An 18,115-nucleotide genomic window follows, 5' to 3' on the forward strand; every position below is an offset into this window, starting at 1 on the left:
GTCTCTGCCCTGTGGCTGACAAAATGGAGCGGGAACTGGCCGAAGAGGGAGTGCTGCTGTGCTGGGATGGACCGCAGGGCAGCCCTCTCCTCCACAGGAATGTTAGAGAGGCTGAAAATGGCATCACGCCGCGCTAGCACAGTATTGAAGTGAAGGCTGGTAGCTGTGTCTGCAGCTGCCGTGAGACCAGATGCTACCCTATTGCCAAAAGCGTGTAACCTCTGGTCGGTGAAGAGGCCCGGCGGGACAGAGGAAGGAGACCCCTTGTCCTGATTAACTGGACACTGTTCGCACAGGTCATTGGCCCTGTGAAGGAACGTGTCGAAGGTGTACGCCGTGGAAACCTCGAGGGGGCAGCGGCGGGCCAATTTGTCCCACTCTGCTAACGTTTTAAAGGATAGGTTAGCTGAAGTGGGGAAGGTGGTGCGCTGTGAGACCAACATCCTGTCCTGTGCGGAGGGCTCTGCTCCGCTGTAGGCAGGGTGGTCCTGCGTGTACCAGGAGCACAACCCTCCCTTGTAGGAATCTTTAAGAAACTTTCCCGGGGAAAAGGCGCCCGGGGCAGAGAGGGGCTCCCTGCCTAGAGGAGGGATGGAAGCAGCACCCCTGACAGTGCGGGCTGACTTAATAAGCCATACCTGCACCATTTCTGGCACTCTGAGTTGCCTTGTGGTTCTGGAGTTAGAGTCACATGGCGTAAGGAGGGTCAAAGGTAACAAAGTAGCCTGAGGGACTGCTTCGGCATACGTGGCCCTATTGGGGAGGGTCAGTTCGAGCTCGGCAAAGTCCGGGTTTGGTTCAGGCTGGTCCCTAGGGAGGCACGGGCTCAATCTGTCCCCCCTGGGATGTGGGCGAAGAGTGCTCATCTGCTTGTTCGTCCTCATCCGAAGACAGGGGCTCCCACTCTTGTTCGCAGTCCATCCCCTGCTGGGTGCCATCCCAAGTGGATGTACCCACTGGGGCGTCCTGTGAGCTGTGGTCAGCCCATCGGGATGAGCTGGGACGATCCCGAGCCGGGACCATGGCCGCCACTGTTATGTCCTTGACACCTGAAGCGGGTGGGGAGCGTGTGGACCGTAGGTCCAACCATGCTTGGGATGGTGGGTGCCACACCTTTTCAGAGAGGGCGTCCCTGGATGCAAGAGTGACCCACGAGTGCTGTGTGGGGACAAACACCCACTCATCTCACTGTAGGACCGAGGGCTGGGCAGGTGGGGACTGCCGGCTCCGCCGGGCCGAGTAGGGCCCCTGAGCAGCCGTCGGTCCTGACAAGGAGGCCGTTGTGACCGTGGTGGTCACCTGTGGGTTGACAGAGGCCCGATTTGTGGACAGAGTGGCAATATTGGTCGAGGAACTCGACCTGACCGACAAGAAGTCGATCCCACTTGTCGGGGCTGTGTGTGTCACCCTGTGAGATGTGCTGGGTTGGGTCCGGTGGGGAGCGGACAAGGGGCTGGCCCTTGGTGCTCCCGGCAACCCAGTGTGCATCCTAGATGCGCCCCAGTACGGGTAGAATGGGGGTAACTACCCGTGGGCACCAGCCATACTGTGACCCAAACCCCAAGGGTCACTGGTGCATTGACCTCCATGAAGGGAACAACCTGGCCAAGTCGGAGGGAGGTCAGGTCCGACTTGGGTGTCAGTCCCGCCCGAAGACGAGCGGGCTGACTGCCCGGAACCGCCTGACACGCACGGGCCTCCCCCAGCAGGGGAGACCGGCCGGATAGCGGGAAGACCTGCAGAGCAGGTTGCCACGCGCCCCGAATCCCCTCCCGTGGGGAGACTGGGGTGGCTTGGCCCGGGGTGGGCAAAGTAGAGATCCCCCCCCGGAACCAAATTTTTCTCCCCCCCCAAAAGGAGGTGGGGGAGGGGGGTCGACAGAGAAGGGAGGAGGGGGAACAACAATGGGGCACGTGAGGGCCGTCTCCGAGTGGGGACCCGGGTAATGGCCGGGCGCGGCCTCCCCTCGGGAGTCCGCGCCTAGCTGCGAGTCCCCACAGCACGGAGATGACTTGCCATTCCCCCTTCTCCCTGCCTCGCGCTGGGACACCTCGGGAGGCGACGCTCGTACCTCTTTCCCCCCGGTCCCCTTCATGACCGTTTTACTGGTACGAACGTCGCCTCCGCGATCAGCGTCTAACGACGCATCGCCGCGGTCCGTATCGGGAGGAATCATGAGCTCCGGGCCTGGGAGAGTCTCTTACCGAGTCTCAATCCCAGCATCATGATTCCCTGCCTTCGTGGTATGGCACACGAGGCATGGAACCCGCGCTTAGGCACCCAGCGAAAATCCGACCCCCAACAGAGAAAGGAAAGACAGGATCGACTTAGAGGCAGAAAAAATCGAACGAATCGAGGGTGCCGAGTCGAATCGAGTACACAGAATGTAAGAATACAATAAACACAAGCCGCATGCAACAAAATAAGGCCAAAAGGATACGCTGAACAGCCGAAAAAAGCGTAAGACGAGACAGAGCGTAAACCTGACAAGATGGCGTGGAGAGCCTTGGCCAAAGGAATGATTAAGCGCTTATAGTTTTTAGAGGCGTTTGATTGGCTGAGAGCGGTGGGCCCATCTTTTCACTGTTAGCCGCGCGAAATTTGGCCAAGCAGAGCAAACCAATAGGCCTAGTTTGCATCAGTTTGACATGGTACAGTATATGACACCAAAACATATATACACATATATTAGACATATATTCACATATATTAGACATACACATACATGTACACATGTGTAAGACATGCTATCGTCACACACAGACATATACACAAGTAACAGACATGCTTTTGTCACACACAAATACACATGTATTGGACATACACATACATGTACACATGTATTAGACACACTGCTGTCACACACATACATATACACATGTGTTAGACATGTTTTTATCACTAACATAAATACACACATGTATTAAACATGCTGTTGTCACATGTATACATATGTATTAAACATGCTGTTGTCACATGTATACATATGTATTAAACATGTTGTCACACACATACATATATACATGTGGATTAGACATGCTGTTGTCACAGACATATATACACATGTATTAGACATGACGTCACACACATACATACACATTTGTATAAGACATGCTGTTGTCATGCACACAAATTCATTGGACATGAACTATTACACATGAGCATAACCATTCAAAGCCATATGCATGGACAGGGACATATTTCTTTGTTTTGTTTTCTGTTGTTGTTTTTTTCATTTGAATTCTATCACAGTATGCTGATAACATGTCAGACCATATAGTTATTAGACTGCTATGTATGAGAAGTTGCCAGTATTTTCTCCCCCTCCTACAGACCTTGTGTGGTGGTCTGGACGCTAGTCATTCAGAAGATAAACCAAGCTCCCGCGTGCAGCATGCACTTAGTGCATGTATAAGAACCCATGACAACAAAAGGTTGTCCCTGGCAAAATTCTGTAGAAAAATCAACTTCTATAGAAAAACAAACAAAAATTGCAGGCAGAAAAAAAAAGCATGGCACTCTCAGTGTAGCAACACATTCTCCCTGGGGAGAGCAGCCTGAGTTTCAAGCAGAGAAATCTGTTTTGACAAAAAGTGTAATACAACACAAAATGACACAGAGAATGACGTGCGCAATAGCCAAGTGGTTAAAGCAATGGACTTTCAACCTGAGGGTACTGGGTTCAAATCATGGTAATGACACCTGGTGGGTAAATGGTGGATATTTTTCCGATCTCCCAGGTCAACATTTGTGCAGACCTGCTTGTGCCTGAACCCCCTTTGTGTGTATACACAAGCAAAAGATCAAAAATGCACGTTAAAGATCCTGTAATCCATGTCAGCGTTTGGTGGGTTATAGAAGCAAAAACATGCTCAGCATGCACACACCCAAAAACAGAGTGTGGCTGCCTACATGGCAAGGTGAAAACTGTCATACACGTAAAATCCCACTTGTGTACATACGAGTGAATGTGGGAGTTGCAGCCCACGAACGAAGAAGAAAAAGAAGAATACAACACAATACAATACAATACAACACAATAGAATACAATACAATACAACACAATACCATACAAAACAACACAATACACCACATCACAACATAATACAATAGAATACAAGACAACACAATACAATACAGAACAACACAATGCACCACATCACAAAATGACACAGACAACGTGCGGCCAACACTCACTGCAGGTCTTCCACCATATATAATACAAGACAAGACAAGACAAGACAAGACAACAGAACACAACACAAAATGACACAGAGAAGGTACAGTCAACACTCACTGCAGGTCTTCCACCATATATAATAAAATACAAGACAACACAATACAACACAACACAAAATGACACAGACAACGTGCGGCCAACACTCACTGCAGCTCTTCGACCATATAAGACAACACAAAACAACACAACACAAAATGACATAGACAATGTGCAGCCAACACTCACTGCAGGCCTTCCACCATACATAATACAATATAAGACAACACAATACAACACAAAATGACATAGACAATGTGCAGCCAACACTCACTGCAGGCCTTCCACCATACATAATACAATATAAGACAACACAATACAATACAACACAAAATGACATAGACAATGTGCAGCCAACACTCACTGCAGGCCTTCCACCATACATAATACAATATAAGACAACACAATACAATACAACACAAAATGAAGAACGTGCGGCCAACACTCACTGCAGGTCCTCCACCAGCATGGAGCGCACCAGGTCCTTGGCATCAGAGGAGATGCCAGCAAAGTACTCCTCGGGGAAGCAGAAGTCGTTGCGCACGATGTTGGAGCACGTCTCCTCCTGACTCTCGTCGAGGAACGGGGACACGCCACTCAGCAGGACGTAGGTCAAGATCCCCAGGCTCCTGCGGACAGGACACACACAGTTTCTGTTGACCACTGTGTTGACTGTAACTGAGTGGACAGGTGAGATGACTATCAATCCTTCATCATGACTGTATCTGACTGGAAAGGTGAGCTAAACGTCAATCATTTAACATCATTTTGACTGTGAATGACTGACTGGAAAGGTGAGCTGAATGTCAATCATTCAACATCATCATGACAGCGTCTAACTGGAAAGGTGAGCTAAATGTCAATCATTCAACATCACTTTGTGACTGACTGAAAAGGTGAGCTAATTGTCAATCATTCAACACCATCATGACAGCGTCTGACTGGAAAGGTGAGCTAAATGTCAATCATTCAACATCACTTTGACTGTGACTGACTGGAAAGGTGAGCTAAATGTCAATCATTCAACATCACTTTGACTGTGACTGACTGGAAAGGTGAGCTAAATGTCAATCATTCAGCATCATCATGACTGTGTCTGACTGGAAAGGTGAGCTATACATCGATCATTAAACACTCAATGATTTTATTTACACATTTGTTGTAAGCTATAAATCAATCATTGAACACTCATCAATTTTATTTATTTCAATGTTATTCATTTATGTGTACATGGACGTTTGATTTAAATAGGTCATTTTCTTTATTTTGCAGCCTGATTGTTCTGCCTTGAGGTTTCTGAGCCAAGAACATTGGATGGGTGTGAGATTTATTTTTTTTCATCATCTATTTCTGAAAAAATTGACACATCTCAATAAAGTAGCTGAAAATGCTGTGGAATAACATACAGTGATCACTATCTAAAACATTGGTTAAACAATGCTCCAGTCCACATTCCTATTGAAGTCATTACATCCCTGTACATACTGGGTCTGGAAATGTAGGTACTGCTGCATTTGTGACCAACATATAACTTACAAATATCCAGCTGATGAAAGTTAAAAGTATGCTCATCTGATAACTAGAAACAAATCCAGTTTAAGTTTGAAGAAAACTGAATATCCTCTTTTGTCAGTTCATACCATTGGTTATCAATATGCAATAGCAGTCAGTTTTATTGCGCAAACAAATGCTAGTACCTGTGCCACGTTCAAAAGCACTTCCGAACACTCTCATGAATATACAACTGCACAAACACACAAAATCATGTATATACGACTGCACAAACACATACTATCATGAACATACAACTGCATATACACACACTAGCATGAGAAAACAACTGCACATATGCACACTATCATGATTATGCAACTGAACTTACACACACTGTTATGATCATACAACTGTGCATGTGCACACTAGTATGAATATACAACTGCGCATATACACACATAAACACATGCACACACTCATGCATACATGCACATTTGCACGCAAACACAACACACACACACATGGCCATGCGTATGCACACCCCTAACCCCACAAACAACACACACACGTGCGCGCGCATGCTCACACATTCCTCCACAAACATCACACACACACACACGCCCACACCCCACACCCACACCCAGGTGACTGACCAGACATCGGTCAGCAGACCAACAGGGGTGCCGGAGATGACCTCGGGAGACATGAACTCTGGGTTGCCCACCATGGGATGGATGTAGTAGTTGTTGTAGATGTGGCGGGCATCACCAAAATCTACCAGCTTCACACACGTCGTGCCCGCCCCCGTCTCCACCAGCAGGTTCTCCGGCTGTTCACAGCAATGTCAGTGTTCACAGCAGAGTCAGTGTCATTGTCAGCGTTCACAGCAATGCCAGTGTCATTGTCAGCATTCACAGCAACGTCAGTGTCATTGTCAGTGTTCACAGCACAGCATCATTGTCACTATTTAGAGGGTAATAATGATTGGTACTGTTGGAAACACAACCACTGTCACTGGTACTGTCAATATTCCAGGGATCAACAATATCATTAGTATTGTTGAGAGGACAATCACTACTGTCAATGTCGCCATTTCAAGGACTATCATTGTCACTGTTAGGAGGACAACCATTATCATTGTCACTGTTAAAAAAGACAATCGTTATCATTGGTATTGTCAGTATTTAAGGATGTCATTTTTGAGAGGAAAATCATTATTGTTGGAACTCTCACTGTTTAGAGGACAATCATTAATAGTCATAAATACCTTCCAGAAATGAATGCAATATACTCCAATGGAGGGGAAATCATAATTACCACTGTCATAGTAATATTTTGCTTTTAAAATAAATGGACTCACACCAATGGAATATACCACAACAACCCCTCACCCTCAGCCCCCCACCCTACTCCTAAAAAAAAAGAAAAAAAGAAAAGAAAAAGAAAAGAACCACAACTAATAACTTAAAAAAAAGAAGAAAAAAAGTCAAAACCACTCATATATTGATATGGACACACACACACACACACACACACACACACACACAACAAACAAAAACAAAACAAAAAAAGACACCACCACCCACAGAACATAAACAGAAAGAACCAAGCTGTTCCTGGCGTCCAAAACACAGTGATTAAGCCACCACTACCACCCTCCCCCGCCTCCCCTTCCCCCCCTACACACCTTTATGTCGAGATGAGCGATGCGACAGTTATGCAGGTACTGCATAACATCCAGAATCTGCTTGATGTAGTCTGCTGCCAGCAGTTCGTCAAAGTGCTGCCGCGAACAGATGTACTCAAACAGCCGCCCCTGGGCTATTCTGCACTCACAAGCAGCAATTTTTGTTGTTGATAGTCCATCAAATTTTATCAATACATCTGAAGAAGAAATGATTCTTCTGATCACTTGTAAGAATTATTAAATTGCAGATTTCACAGGAAATTATTTTCAAATCAATTGGTAGTAAAAAATCTGTTAATAACTTGTAAAATTAATCAATAACAGATTCTCCAGGACATCACTTTCGAATCAACTGATAATAATCTATAAATGTTAAAGAAATAAACACATGCACACACACCCAAAATTCACACAACAAACACATAAACTTCTTCTTCTACTTCTGCATTTGTGGGATGCAACTCCCTTGTTCACTTGTATGTACACGAGTGGGCTTTTACGTGTATGACCGTTTTTACCCCACATGTAGGCAGCTGTACTCCACTTTCAGGGGCGTGCATGCTGGGTATGTTCTTGTTTCCATAACCCACCGAACGCTGACATGGATTACAGGATCTTTAACATGTGTATTTGATTTGCTTGCGTATACACGCGAAGGGGGTTCAGGCACTAGCAGGTCTGCACATATGGGAGATCGGAAAAATATCCACCCTTAACCCACCAGGTGCTGTTACCGAGATTTGAACCTGGGACCCTCAGATTGAAAGTCCAACACTTTAGCCACTCGGCTATTGCACCCGTCAAACACATAAACAAAATTCAACCTAACGAACAACAATCACTCTTGCTGATTTCTCATTATATTCCAACCTGAAGTCAATATTAGTTTAAAAAAAAAATGATTTACAAATCCATAAACGCTACACAACACCTGCTAGTCAGATGCCTGATCAGCAGCACAACCTGACACGTTTTGTCAGGCCCTGAGTGCCTGCATATAATATTTGTGTACCTATCAGAATGGATTTCTTCTACAACTCTTTGCCAGAAAACAACACTTTTGTTGCCGAGGGGTCTTTTTTTAGTGGGCAGAGTGTGTGCTGCACACAGAACCTTGGTTAATCATTGCATCTGAATGACTAGACACTCGGTTTATTTTTCCAGTCAGTCTTGGAAGAAAGAGCAAGACTGGGATTTTATCCCAGACTCCAACAGAAAATGTATTGGCAGAGTGGATTTCCTCTGAAACATTTTGCCAGAGAACAACACTTTTGTTGTAGAGGGTTCTTTTTCAGAGTGCTAAGTGTGTGCTGCACACAGACCACGATTCATCATTGCATCTGAATGACTACAAGCTCAGTTTGTTTTTCGAATCAGACTTGAGAGAAATGGCAAGACTGGGATTTGAACTCAGACCCTCATGGACGATGTACTGTCAGATAAGCCACCTTAACTCTTTCCGGACGAAGGAATGCTCACGCATTCCTACACAAAACGTATTCGGTTTCGGACGAAGGAATGGAATAGCATTCTCCGAAAGTAAAATTCCATCATGCACTGTACACGTGATTTTGTGATTAGCCAAGCAGAGTGCGCTATTCTGGGTCACTCCACAATCGAATAGTATGATTGGTTAGTGTGGGATGTGTGGCCTGTCTCGCACACACGCTGACAAAGTCACTGACCGGTCGTCTGCTCGCGTGCCAGCCTGTTAGAAAAGCGGCCTCTTCTCAGAATGTTGTGAAGCGAACAAGGCAGTGACGGCAATGTTTTAGGGTTGCCAAAGTACTTGAAATGCTACAAACTGAAGGGTCGGACATTGAAGAGGTGGATGATGACGAAGAAGAAAGCGAATTTAACGCAGAAAGCGAGCATGGGTATGGTGATTCGGGGTGAAAAATTGGCAGTATTTTCTACATATGGCAAAACTGTAAAAATGAGGTGAGAAATTTGATTTTTTTATATGTAATAGCTCAATACGTAATAAACCAGTTATGAAAGTTTCATTTTCTTACACAGTATTTTGTATTTTTTGTAATTTTTTTCCAAACCCCTACAAATGGGCCGTCTGTGGGGAGAAGCAAGGAAGAAAACTTGTCGTCCCGAGTGAGTTAATAAAGACACTGATAAACCGACAAGCCAGCTGAGTGTGAGGGTCCCGGGTTCTTGCTAACAGTGCTTGGTGGGTAAAGGGTGGAGATTTTTCCGATCTCCTAGGTCAACATACAAGCAGACCTGCTAGTGCCTGAACCCTCTTCGTGTGATTACGCACACAGAAGATCAGAACTGCATGTTAAAATTCCTATAATCTATGTCAGCGTTCGGTGGGTTATGGAAACAAAAGCATACCCAAGCATGCACGCATGCACATCCCTGAAAATGGAGTATGGCTGCCTACATAACGGGATAAATAAACAAAATGGTCTTACACATAAAATATTACATATCTGAGTGTGTTTGTGTGCATGACTTAAACCTGACTGAATGACACAGGAAAGGAATGACTAGCATCAAATGGTAGTTGTCAGTCAGCTCTACCCAGGTAGGCAGCCTGTTGTGCAAATGGCCCCTTATTTGTAATGCTCTCAGAGCTTGGTCTGCGACCAAGGATAGACGCTGTATACGCAAGTATCCATATCAAGCCATACTTCAAGGAAGCTCAGCTCCACTCACAGCTGCATGATGAGGATGTGAGCGTTGGCGGTTTCGTACAGGTCATACACCTGCACCAGGTGTGGGTGCTGCAGGCTCTGCAGGGTGTTGAACTCAATCTCCACAGCTTCCCGCCGCACCATCCGCCGTGCCATCAGCTTGGCCGCCAGCTCCTGACCCGAGCACTTCTGTATACAGCGCCGCACAATGCCAAACCGACCTCTGTCAACACACACAGTCACTGGAGATCTCAGAGTGTAAAACCAACAGTTCAAGCGCTTAGAGCTTGGTCTCGGACCGAGGATAGGTGCTATATACGAGGGCCATTCAGTAAGTTAAAAATTGTCTAGAAAAACAAAAAGATGACACATGAAAAGAAAGATACTGATTTTCTGCAGAGCCCAGACAAAGTGTGTGTGTGTGTGTGTGTGTGTGTGTGTGTGTGTGTGTGTGTGTGTGTGTTTGTATATGTGTGTGTGCGGAGGGTAGGTGGAGTGTTGTATTCTTAATCATTCCTGAGTAAGTCTTCTTATATGGACATGCTATACTCACTTTCCAATCTCCCCAGCATCTGTGAAATCATTGTCGTAGGTTGTTTTCCACATAACACAGGGTGCGTCCTCTCGCTCACTCAGCTCTGAAACAGGGAACAGACATGTCAGGCAGGCACGCATTCCCCACTATCAGCAGCGATTCAATGATGAACATAAAATGGTCCATTCATCTTGACATTCAGTCACCAAAAGACTAAGAAAACAGCAGAGCTGATTGTGAGAATCTTTCAAAATCTTTGCTCCAACAAAAGTGAACACAATGGGTACAAACAGTTCACTTGACAAAGAGATCATATCCAAAAACTAGAGGGCCAGCCAAGCAACTTGGAAGACTGTGATATTACTGAAAGCAACCATATGAAATAAAAACGACAAAACAGAGCAGCTCACTTACCAAATTCACTGGGAATCGACACAAAGGAGGAGGGGGAGGAGGGTTCGCTGATGCCGATGGCGTTGTTAGCACTGACCCGGAACTGGTAAGTTAGCCCTGGCTCCAGGTCACCGATCACCTGTGAGGTGTTGGGAACGTAGGGGATGGCGAGGTGCCACAGGTCTGACCCTGAACACACACACACAGGCTTCACTTTCAGTTTCTCAAAGAGGCATCACTGTGTTTGGACAAATCCATATATGCCACACCACATCTGCTAGGCAAATGCCTGACCAGCAGCATAACCCAACATGCTCAGTCAGGCCTCGAGTGCATGCATATATACGTTTGTGTACCTATCAGAGTGGATTTCTTCAGCAAAATTTTGCCTGGGGACAACATTTTCATTGCCAGGGGTTCTTTTTCAGTGTACCAAGTGCATGCTGCACACGGGACCTCTATTTATTATCTGATCCTAATGACTGGATGCTCAATTTGATTTTCCAGTCAAACTTGGGAGAAAGGGTGAGACTGGGATTTGAACCCAGACCTTCAAGGACACTGTATTGTCAGATAAGCATCTTAACCTATCTGCCACCTTCCTCCCACATACATAAGATGTATGAGGATACTCCAAACCACTTTCTCTGTAGCATGTAGAACAAAATCCAGGAGAAATTATTTGTGAAATGACACTCAGGTAGGCAGAAACTGAAACCCAATGAACAATGATTTTTTTTTTTTTAATCTAGTTTTAAAAAAAAGAAAAAAAAAAGGGTGGAAAAACAAGCATATCTGTCTGTATCTTCAAAAGTTATGTGTTCGGGACAACTACAAATAATGACGTACCAATACACACAAATATACGCACAAACTAACCCATTTAAAACTGGGGAAAAAAAAGTTCATATGTGTCTTCAAACATTATGTGATTGGGACATCCAATATACACATAATGATGCATGCATACACACAAACACGCACACAAACACATGCATACACACACAAACACACACACAAGCTAACCAGCTTCAAATACATTAAAAACAACAACAAAAAAAACAGAAAAAACTCATGCATATCTTCAAACATTACGTGGTTGGGACATCCACTAAAACACATACTGATGTGCATACACACGCAGGCACAAGCAAGCACGCACACATACCCGCAAACCAACCCACACAAACTGACCAGCTTCTCTGAACTCTATAGTGTAGCCCTGGATCTGACCACTCTGCATCTGCGGAGGGGGGGACCACTCCAGATGCACCGCCGTGCCCACCTGGTTCCGTATCGTTGGCTTGCTGGGATGACCGGGGCGATCTGACCACAAAGGAACGAATGTTTTGAAATGTAACACCCAGAATTTGTCTCTTTGTTTATCACCATTAATGCACATTGCTCTCTACAAGTCAGCTTTTGTGTGCCAGGACTTAGTTTCAGCCATTTGTTTGCTGTATTTTGTAGGGGCTGGGGGGATAATCAGGCAGTTTGGGTGTTCATATGTTTGTATAACTAACCCATCTCTCGATGTGCATTAAGAAATGTTTAACGGCAGACAGAAGATATCACACATTCAGCTAGTGTATGTACACATAAAGAGGGCTTTCTGAAAATTCCACAGGTTTGGGTGTAATCTGACAGGGAATGTCAGACCAGTCTCCACTTTTCATCAATCATGTACTGCAGGATTCAAATTCCGGATGTTCCAGATGGACATGCAGCACATTAACCACTCAACTATGGCACAAGCCTCTGTTTGATGAATGTAGATTAAAATAATCTGCAAGTCAGAAGCAGGTAATGGTTAATGGTATGGACACAAGTTTCAGTTACAGTTTCTCAAGGAGGCGTCACTGCGTTTGGACAAATATGCACGACACCACATCTGCTAGGCAGATGCCTGACAGCAGCATAACCCGAAGCATTATTCAGGCCTTAAGTGCATGCATATGTTTGTGTACCTATCACGAGTCGATTTCTTCAGCTGAAAATACATATGTTTGTATGTTTGTGTACATATCAAGAGTCGATTTCTTCTGCTGAAAATACACATGCTTGTGTACATATCAAGAGTCGATTTCTTCTGCTGAAAATACATATGTTTGTGTACATATCAAGAGTCGATTTCTTCTGCTGAAAATACATATGTTTGTGTACATATCAAGAGTCGATTTCTTCTGCTGAAAATACACATGCTTGTGTACATATCAAGAGTCGATTTCTTCTGCTGAAAATACATATGTTTGTGTACATATCAAGAGTCGATTTCTTCTGCTGAAAATACATATGTTTGTGTACATATCAAGAGTCGATTTCTTCTGCTGAATTATGCCAGAGGAAAGTTTTTGTTGCCATGGGTTTTTTTTCAGTATGCTGTACACGGGACCTTGGTTTATGGTCTCATCCAAATGACTTGATGCTCAGTTTGATTTTCCAGTCAAACCTGGGAGAAAGGGTGAGAGTGGGAATGAATACAGACCCTCATAGACACTGTACAGGCAGATAAACATCTTAACCTTTCAGCCACCTTCCTCTCAGGGGGCAACTGAAGCTGGCGGATGATGGAAATGCTCTCTCCACTCATCCGTTGGGCAGGCAATAATTTTCAATTCTTGACTGTCAGTGGAAGGGTGAATCAGCTATCAGCTTCAGTGCTTCCCTTCTCCCCCTTTTCACTGAGAACATGTGTTCTAGGAATGAAACGTGTCAATGCAGAAATGATACATCTCAGCATTTATTTCTTTGTACTGTTAAAAACCCAGTTACATCACGTTTCCATGCTGTTTACATAACACATCATGTCTGCTGACTTGTTATTGCTCTCCCAGCAGATACATTCACTAACCACCTCTTCAGTTATGGAGGGCAAGAAGAAATTTTTTGAGTCCTTTTTTTTTTTTCTTGTTTGTTTTATCAACTTGTCCTTCAGACAATGCAGAATTATCTGTGAATTTCTGTCCCTGGAAAAGGCAGCGTACCGAGCACAGTGAGGGTGGCACGGGTGACGACCGTTCCCAGTTCACTACTGGCCACACAGGAATACTCCCCACAGTCCGCTAGTGACACCTGGGACAGCTGCAACATCACACACACAGCACACCTGTCATGTGCATGCACACCTCACACCTGTCAGGTGAAATACCACACTAACCTCACACTTGTCACGTGCTTCACTAACACACATCCCAAAATTGTCATGTACATGACTAACACACACCTCACAACTTTCATGTCCATTGGTCATCTGTAAGTGGTTCTCTTGTCTTCTCCACATGTAAGCTGTTTATACAGATTAATATCTAAATCATTAGGCACTATATAACCTCATTTATTATTGGGCCCTATAAAAACTCCTTTATTATTGGGCCCTACATTAAACTCCTTTATTCAAAACTCCTTTACTATTAGGCACTATATAAACTCCTTTAACACTGACTACTACATAAATTCCATTAACTCACTCAGTACGGCCAGTCCTCTCTTCTCCTCTACACAGACCCCTCGGATGTCCAGTGGGTGTCTGAATGACCCAACCTTTAGCCTCCGTCGTCAGAAATGTGGTATTCTTTGTCAACATTCACCTCTTCAGTATAAGAGCCTTCCGCTTGCAATATTTTGATGGTGGTAACTGGGGTGAAACGCTGTTAATATCGTCTCTTTCGCCGTTCGTATGGAGAGAATTAATACTGAGTGCTGTATCAATTTCATGGGCATTACTTAAAACTCTTTTATCATTGGCTGCTTTATCTATTGGCTGCTACACAAACTCATTTAAAAAGTTCTTAGATTTGAGGCACTATATAAACTTTTATTATTGGCTACTACATTAACAATATCATCAGCTGCTAAACAAACTCCTTTATTATTATTGGCAACCACACAAATTCCATCAGTGCTGAGCGCTGTATAATGATGATGATATGGATACTTATACTGCACCTATCCTTGGTCAAAGATCAAGCTCAAAGTGCTTTAAGTCATTTGCACAACAGGCTGCCTACAATGGTAGAGCCAACTGACAGCTGCCATTGGGGGCTCATCATTCGTTTCCTGTGTCATTCAATCAGGTTTTTGTCATGCACACATACATACTCCTACAGACATGTAACATTTTATGTGTATGACCATTTTGTTTCTTTACCTTGCCATGTATGCAGCCATACTCTGTTTTCAGGGGTGTGCTTGGTGTGAATGTTCTTGTTTCCATAACCCACTGAACGCTGACATGGATAACAGGACCTTTAATGTGCATATTTGATCTTCTGCATGCGAATACACATGAAGGGGGTTCAGGCTCTAGCAGGTCTGCACATATGTTGACCTAGGAGATTGGACAAGTCTCCACCTTTTTACCCATCAATGTGCTGTTACTGAAATTCGAACCTGTGAACCTCAGAACGAAAGTCCAACACTTTAACCACTCAGCTCTTGCACCCTTTATTACAGGTGGTCACACATAAAACTCCATCATCCCTGGTTACCTGCAAGGTGGCCACGCCCTCCTCGTTGTAGAGCAGCATGGCGTGGGGGCCGGGGGTGATGGGGGTGGACTCCTGGTAGCGCCAGTTGACAGTGGGGCGGGGTCGGCCACAGATGCGACAGGTGAAGGTCACTGTGTCCCCGGCCTGCACGATGACGCTGGTCAGTGGCTGCTGGATGATGGGGGCCACCTCGAAGCCTGGGTCACCCGCCATCTGTTGCACATACACAGACACACACACACACACACACACACACACATATCCAACAGATGCACACACACAAACATAAGCATCCAAAACACACACACATACACACAAACACACATCCATATCAAGAGAATCATTACAAAGAATGTTAACTCTCTGCTCTTCTCCATCTGGTTTTACCTCAGAGTCATGCACACCCACACACATACACAGGACTCATCCATTTCAAAAGAATTACTGGGGGAAAAGGTGAACTGTATGTCCCATGTTGCCACACACACACACACACACACACACACACACTAACACACACACACATTAAAAAAACAACAACTGGGAAGCATGCGAACTGCTCCTGCCCTGACCTTGCGAGGTTTGACATCCCGGCCCAGTGACTTGGAGCGTCGCTCCAGGCTGCTGGTAGTCTCCTCCCTGCCCCTGAAGTTGGGCTTCTTCAGCTTGAACATCTGCCACGTTTTCCTGTTGTGTGGCATGCACATCATTATATGTATGATACATGTCTAACATCACTGAGTGTGAGAGAAAAGGGGGTGTGGAGGGGAGTAGGGGGGGGGGGGTGCCTGGGGATGATGGCATGAAACTAACAAGAGAGATGGGGAAATGGACACCAAGACAGAGAGACTTAAAGGAAGAAAGAGGGAGAGAGAAAGAGACAGACAGACAGACAGACAGACAGATGGAAGCAGTTAGAGACAGACAGATTTATTAAGACCAAGACAGGGAGACTTAAAGGAAGAGAGACAGACAGACAGACAGACAGACAGACAGAGACAGAGAGAGACAGACAGAGACAGAAAGAGAGAGGGGGGAGCAGAGAGAGACAGACAGAATAAGGCCAAGACTGAGAGAGAGAGAGAGAGAGAGAGAGAGAGAGAGAGACAGACAGACAGACAGACAGACAGACAGACAGACAGACAGAGACAGAGAGACACAAAGAGAGAGAGATGGAAGCAGTTAGAGACAGATCAATTAAGACCAAGAGGGAGACTTAAGGAACAGAGAGAGAGAGAGACAGACAGAGAGACAGTCAGACAGACAGAGACAGAGAGAGACAGAGACAGAGAGATAAACAGAGAGAGGGAAGCAGTTAGAGAGAGACAGATTATGACCAAGACTGAGAGAGAGAGAGACAGGGAGAGAGAGAGAGGGGGGGAGAAAGAGAGAGAGAGAAAGAGACAGAGACAGAGATACTGGGAGAGAGAGACAGAGAGATTGAGACTGAAACTGAGACAGAAGGGGAGAGAGAGAGAGAGAGAGAGAGAGAGAGAGAGAGAGAGAGAGAGAGACAAAGACAGACAGAGACAGAGACACAGAGAGAGACATAGAGATTGAGACTGAAACTGAGAGAGAGAGAGAGAGAGAGCAAAACTGAGAGAGAGAGAGAACACTGAAATGTTTAATGTCATCAGCTGTAAATCTCTAGTGAGTAGGGTATATACAAATCCAAACAAAAATGGTACATAAAAGCTAAAATGGAACTGAAAGGAAAAAACATAACTGAAGCAAAATGAACTATGAAGGGATAAGCGACACTTTGGTACTGTATCATTGGCATAAAAAGTCCATGTGACAGAGAGAGAGAGAGAGAGAGAGAGAGAGAGAGAGAGACTCCGCCCTACTTTGTTGTCACTGGATAATATTCAAATATTCAAACTGAGACAGACAGTTGTTTCCCCCCCCCCCCCCTTCCCCCCCCCTTACATCACTGCCCTGCCTTGTCACTTGAAACAACCACACACACATTCAAACACAAACACACACACAAACTCCGCCCTTTCGTGCCCCCCCCCCCCCCCCCCCCCCCCCCCCCCCCCCCCCCCTCTACACCATTTCAACACTCACTTCAAGCTGCCGTCAATGTCCTTGGGACCAATCACGTGCGCCGGCAGCCAGCCCTCGGCGGCGGGCGAGCTCTCATTGGCCGGGCGGTGCACGAGGAACATGCCGTGAGGCGTGGTGGTGAGCACCTGCACCACCTCCCCCTTGTGCACCGTCACCTCGTCTTCCCGCACCGCCACGTAGTCACACAGCACGCGCCCCGCGCTCAGCACCCCCTCCCCGCTCGAGGCCGCCGCCGCTCCCGCCTGTGTTTAGTCAGAATTTTTTAATTATGGAATAAACACTGAAACTGGCTTGTCCCAATAATCTGAAGACACGACCAAGCGGCAAGACGAAAAACAACAGCAAAACAACAAAAACAAAACAACGAGTTGAGATCGAGCGGCTATATTTTTATGGGTCGTAAAAGTTAATTCGCATGGTACGAAATATTTGCACGAACATATACTGTTGCGGTTGTGAAGTATCCGGGATTAAAAACGAAACTGCCAACTGAATCTTCTTTGATCACTGCATCAAGTTCAA

At 45.4% G+C, this 18,115-nt stretch overlaps 1 protein-coding gene across 1 annotated transcript in view; it reads right to left on the reverse strand.

Annotated features, from left to right (window-relative positions):
* The window catches only part of LOC143292557 (kalirin-like), a 217,883-nt gene that overhangs the window by 5,447 nt on the left and 194,321 nt on the right, over positions 1–18,115 (reverse strand). Inside the window, exons 55-65 of the mRNA XM_076602964.1 lie at positions 17,594–17,835; positions 16,096–16,210; positions 15,524–15,736; positions 14,021–14,117; positions 12,231–12,362; positions 11,058–11,225; positions 10,662–10,746; positions 10,131–10,331; positions 7,458–7,596; positions 6,424–6,599; positions 4,726–4,905 (exon numbers count right to left, since the gene is read on the reverse strand). Of these exons, the coding sequence (XP_076459079.1) occupies positions 4,726–4,905; positions 6,424–6,599; positions 7,458–7,596; positions 10,131–10,331; positions 10,662–10,746; positions 11,058–11,225; positions 12,231–12,362; positions 14,021–14,117; positions 15,524–15,736; positions 16,096–16,210; positions 17,594–17,835 (1,748 nt within the window). The remainder of the gene's footprint in view (positions 1–4,725; positions 4,906–6,423; positions 6,600–7,457; positions 7,597–10,130; positions 10,332–10,661; positions 10,747–11,057; positions 11,226–12,230; positions 12,363–14,020; positions 14,118–15,523; positions 15,737–16,095; positions 16,211–17,593; positions 17,836–18,115) is intronic.

The sequence above is a fragment of the Babylonia areolata genome, chromosome 18, assembly GCF_041734735.1.
Source record: "Babylonia areolata isolate BAREFJ2019XMU chromosome 18, ASM4173473v1, whole genome shotgun sequence".
Taxonomy (NCBI): domain Eukaryota; kingdom Metazoa; phylum Mollusca; class Gastropoda; order Neogastropoda; family Buccinidae; genus Babylonia; species Babylonia areolata.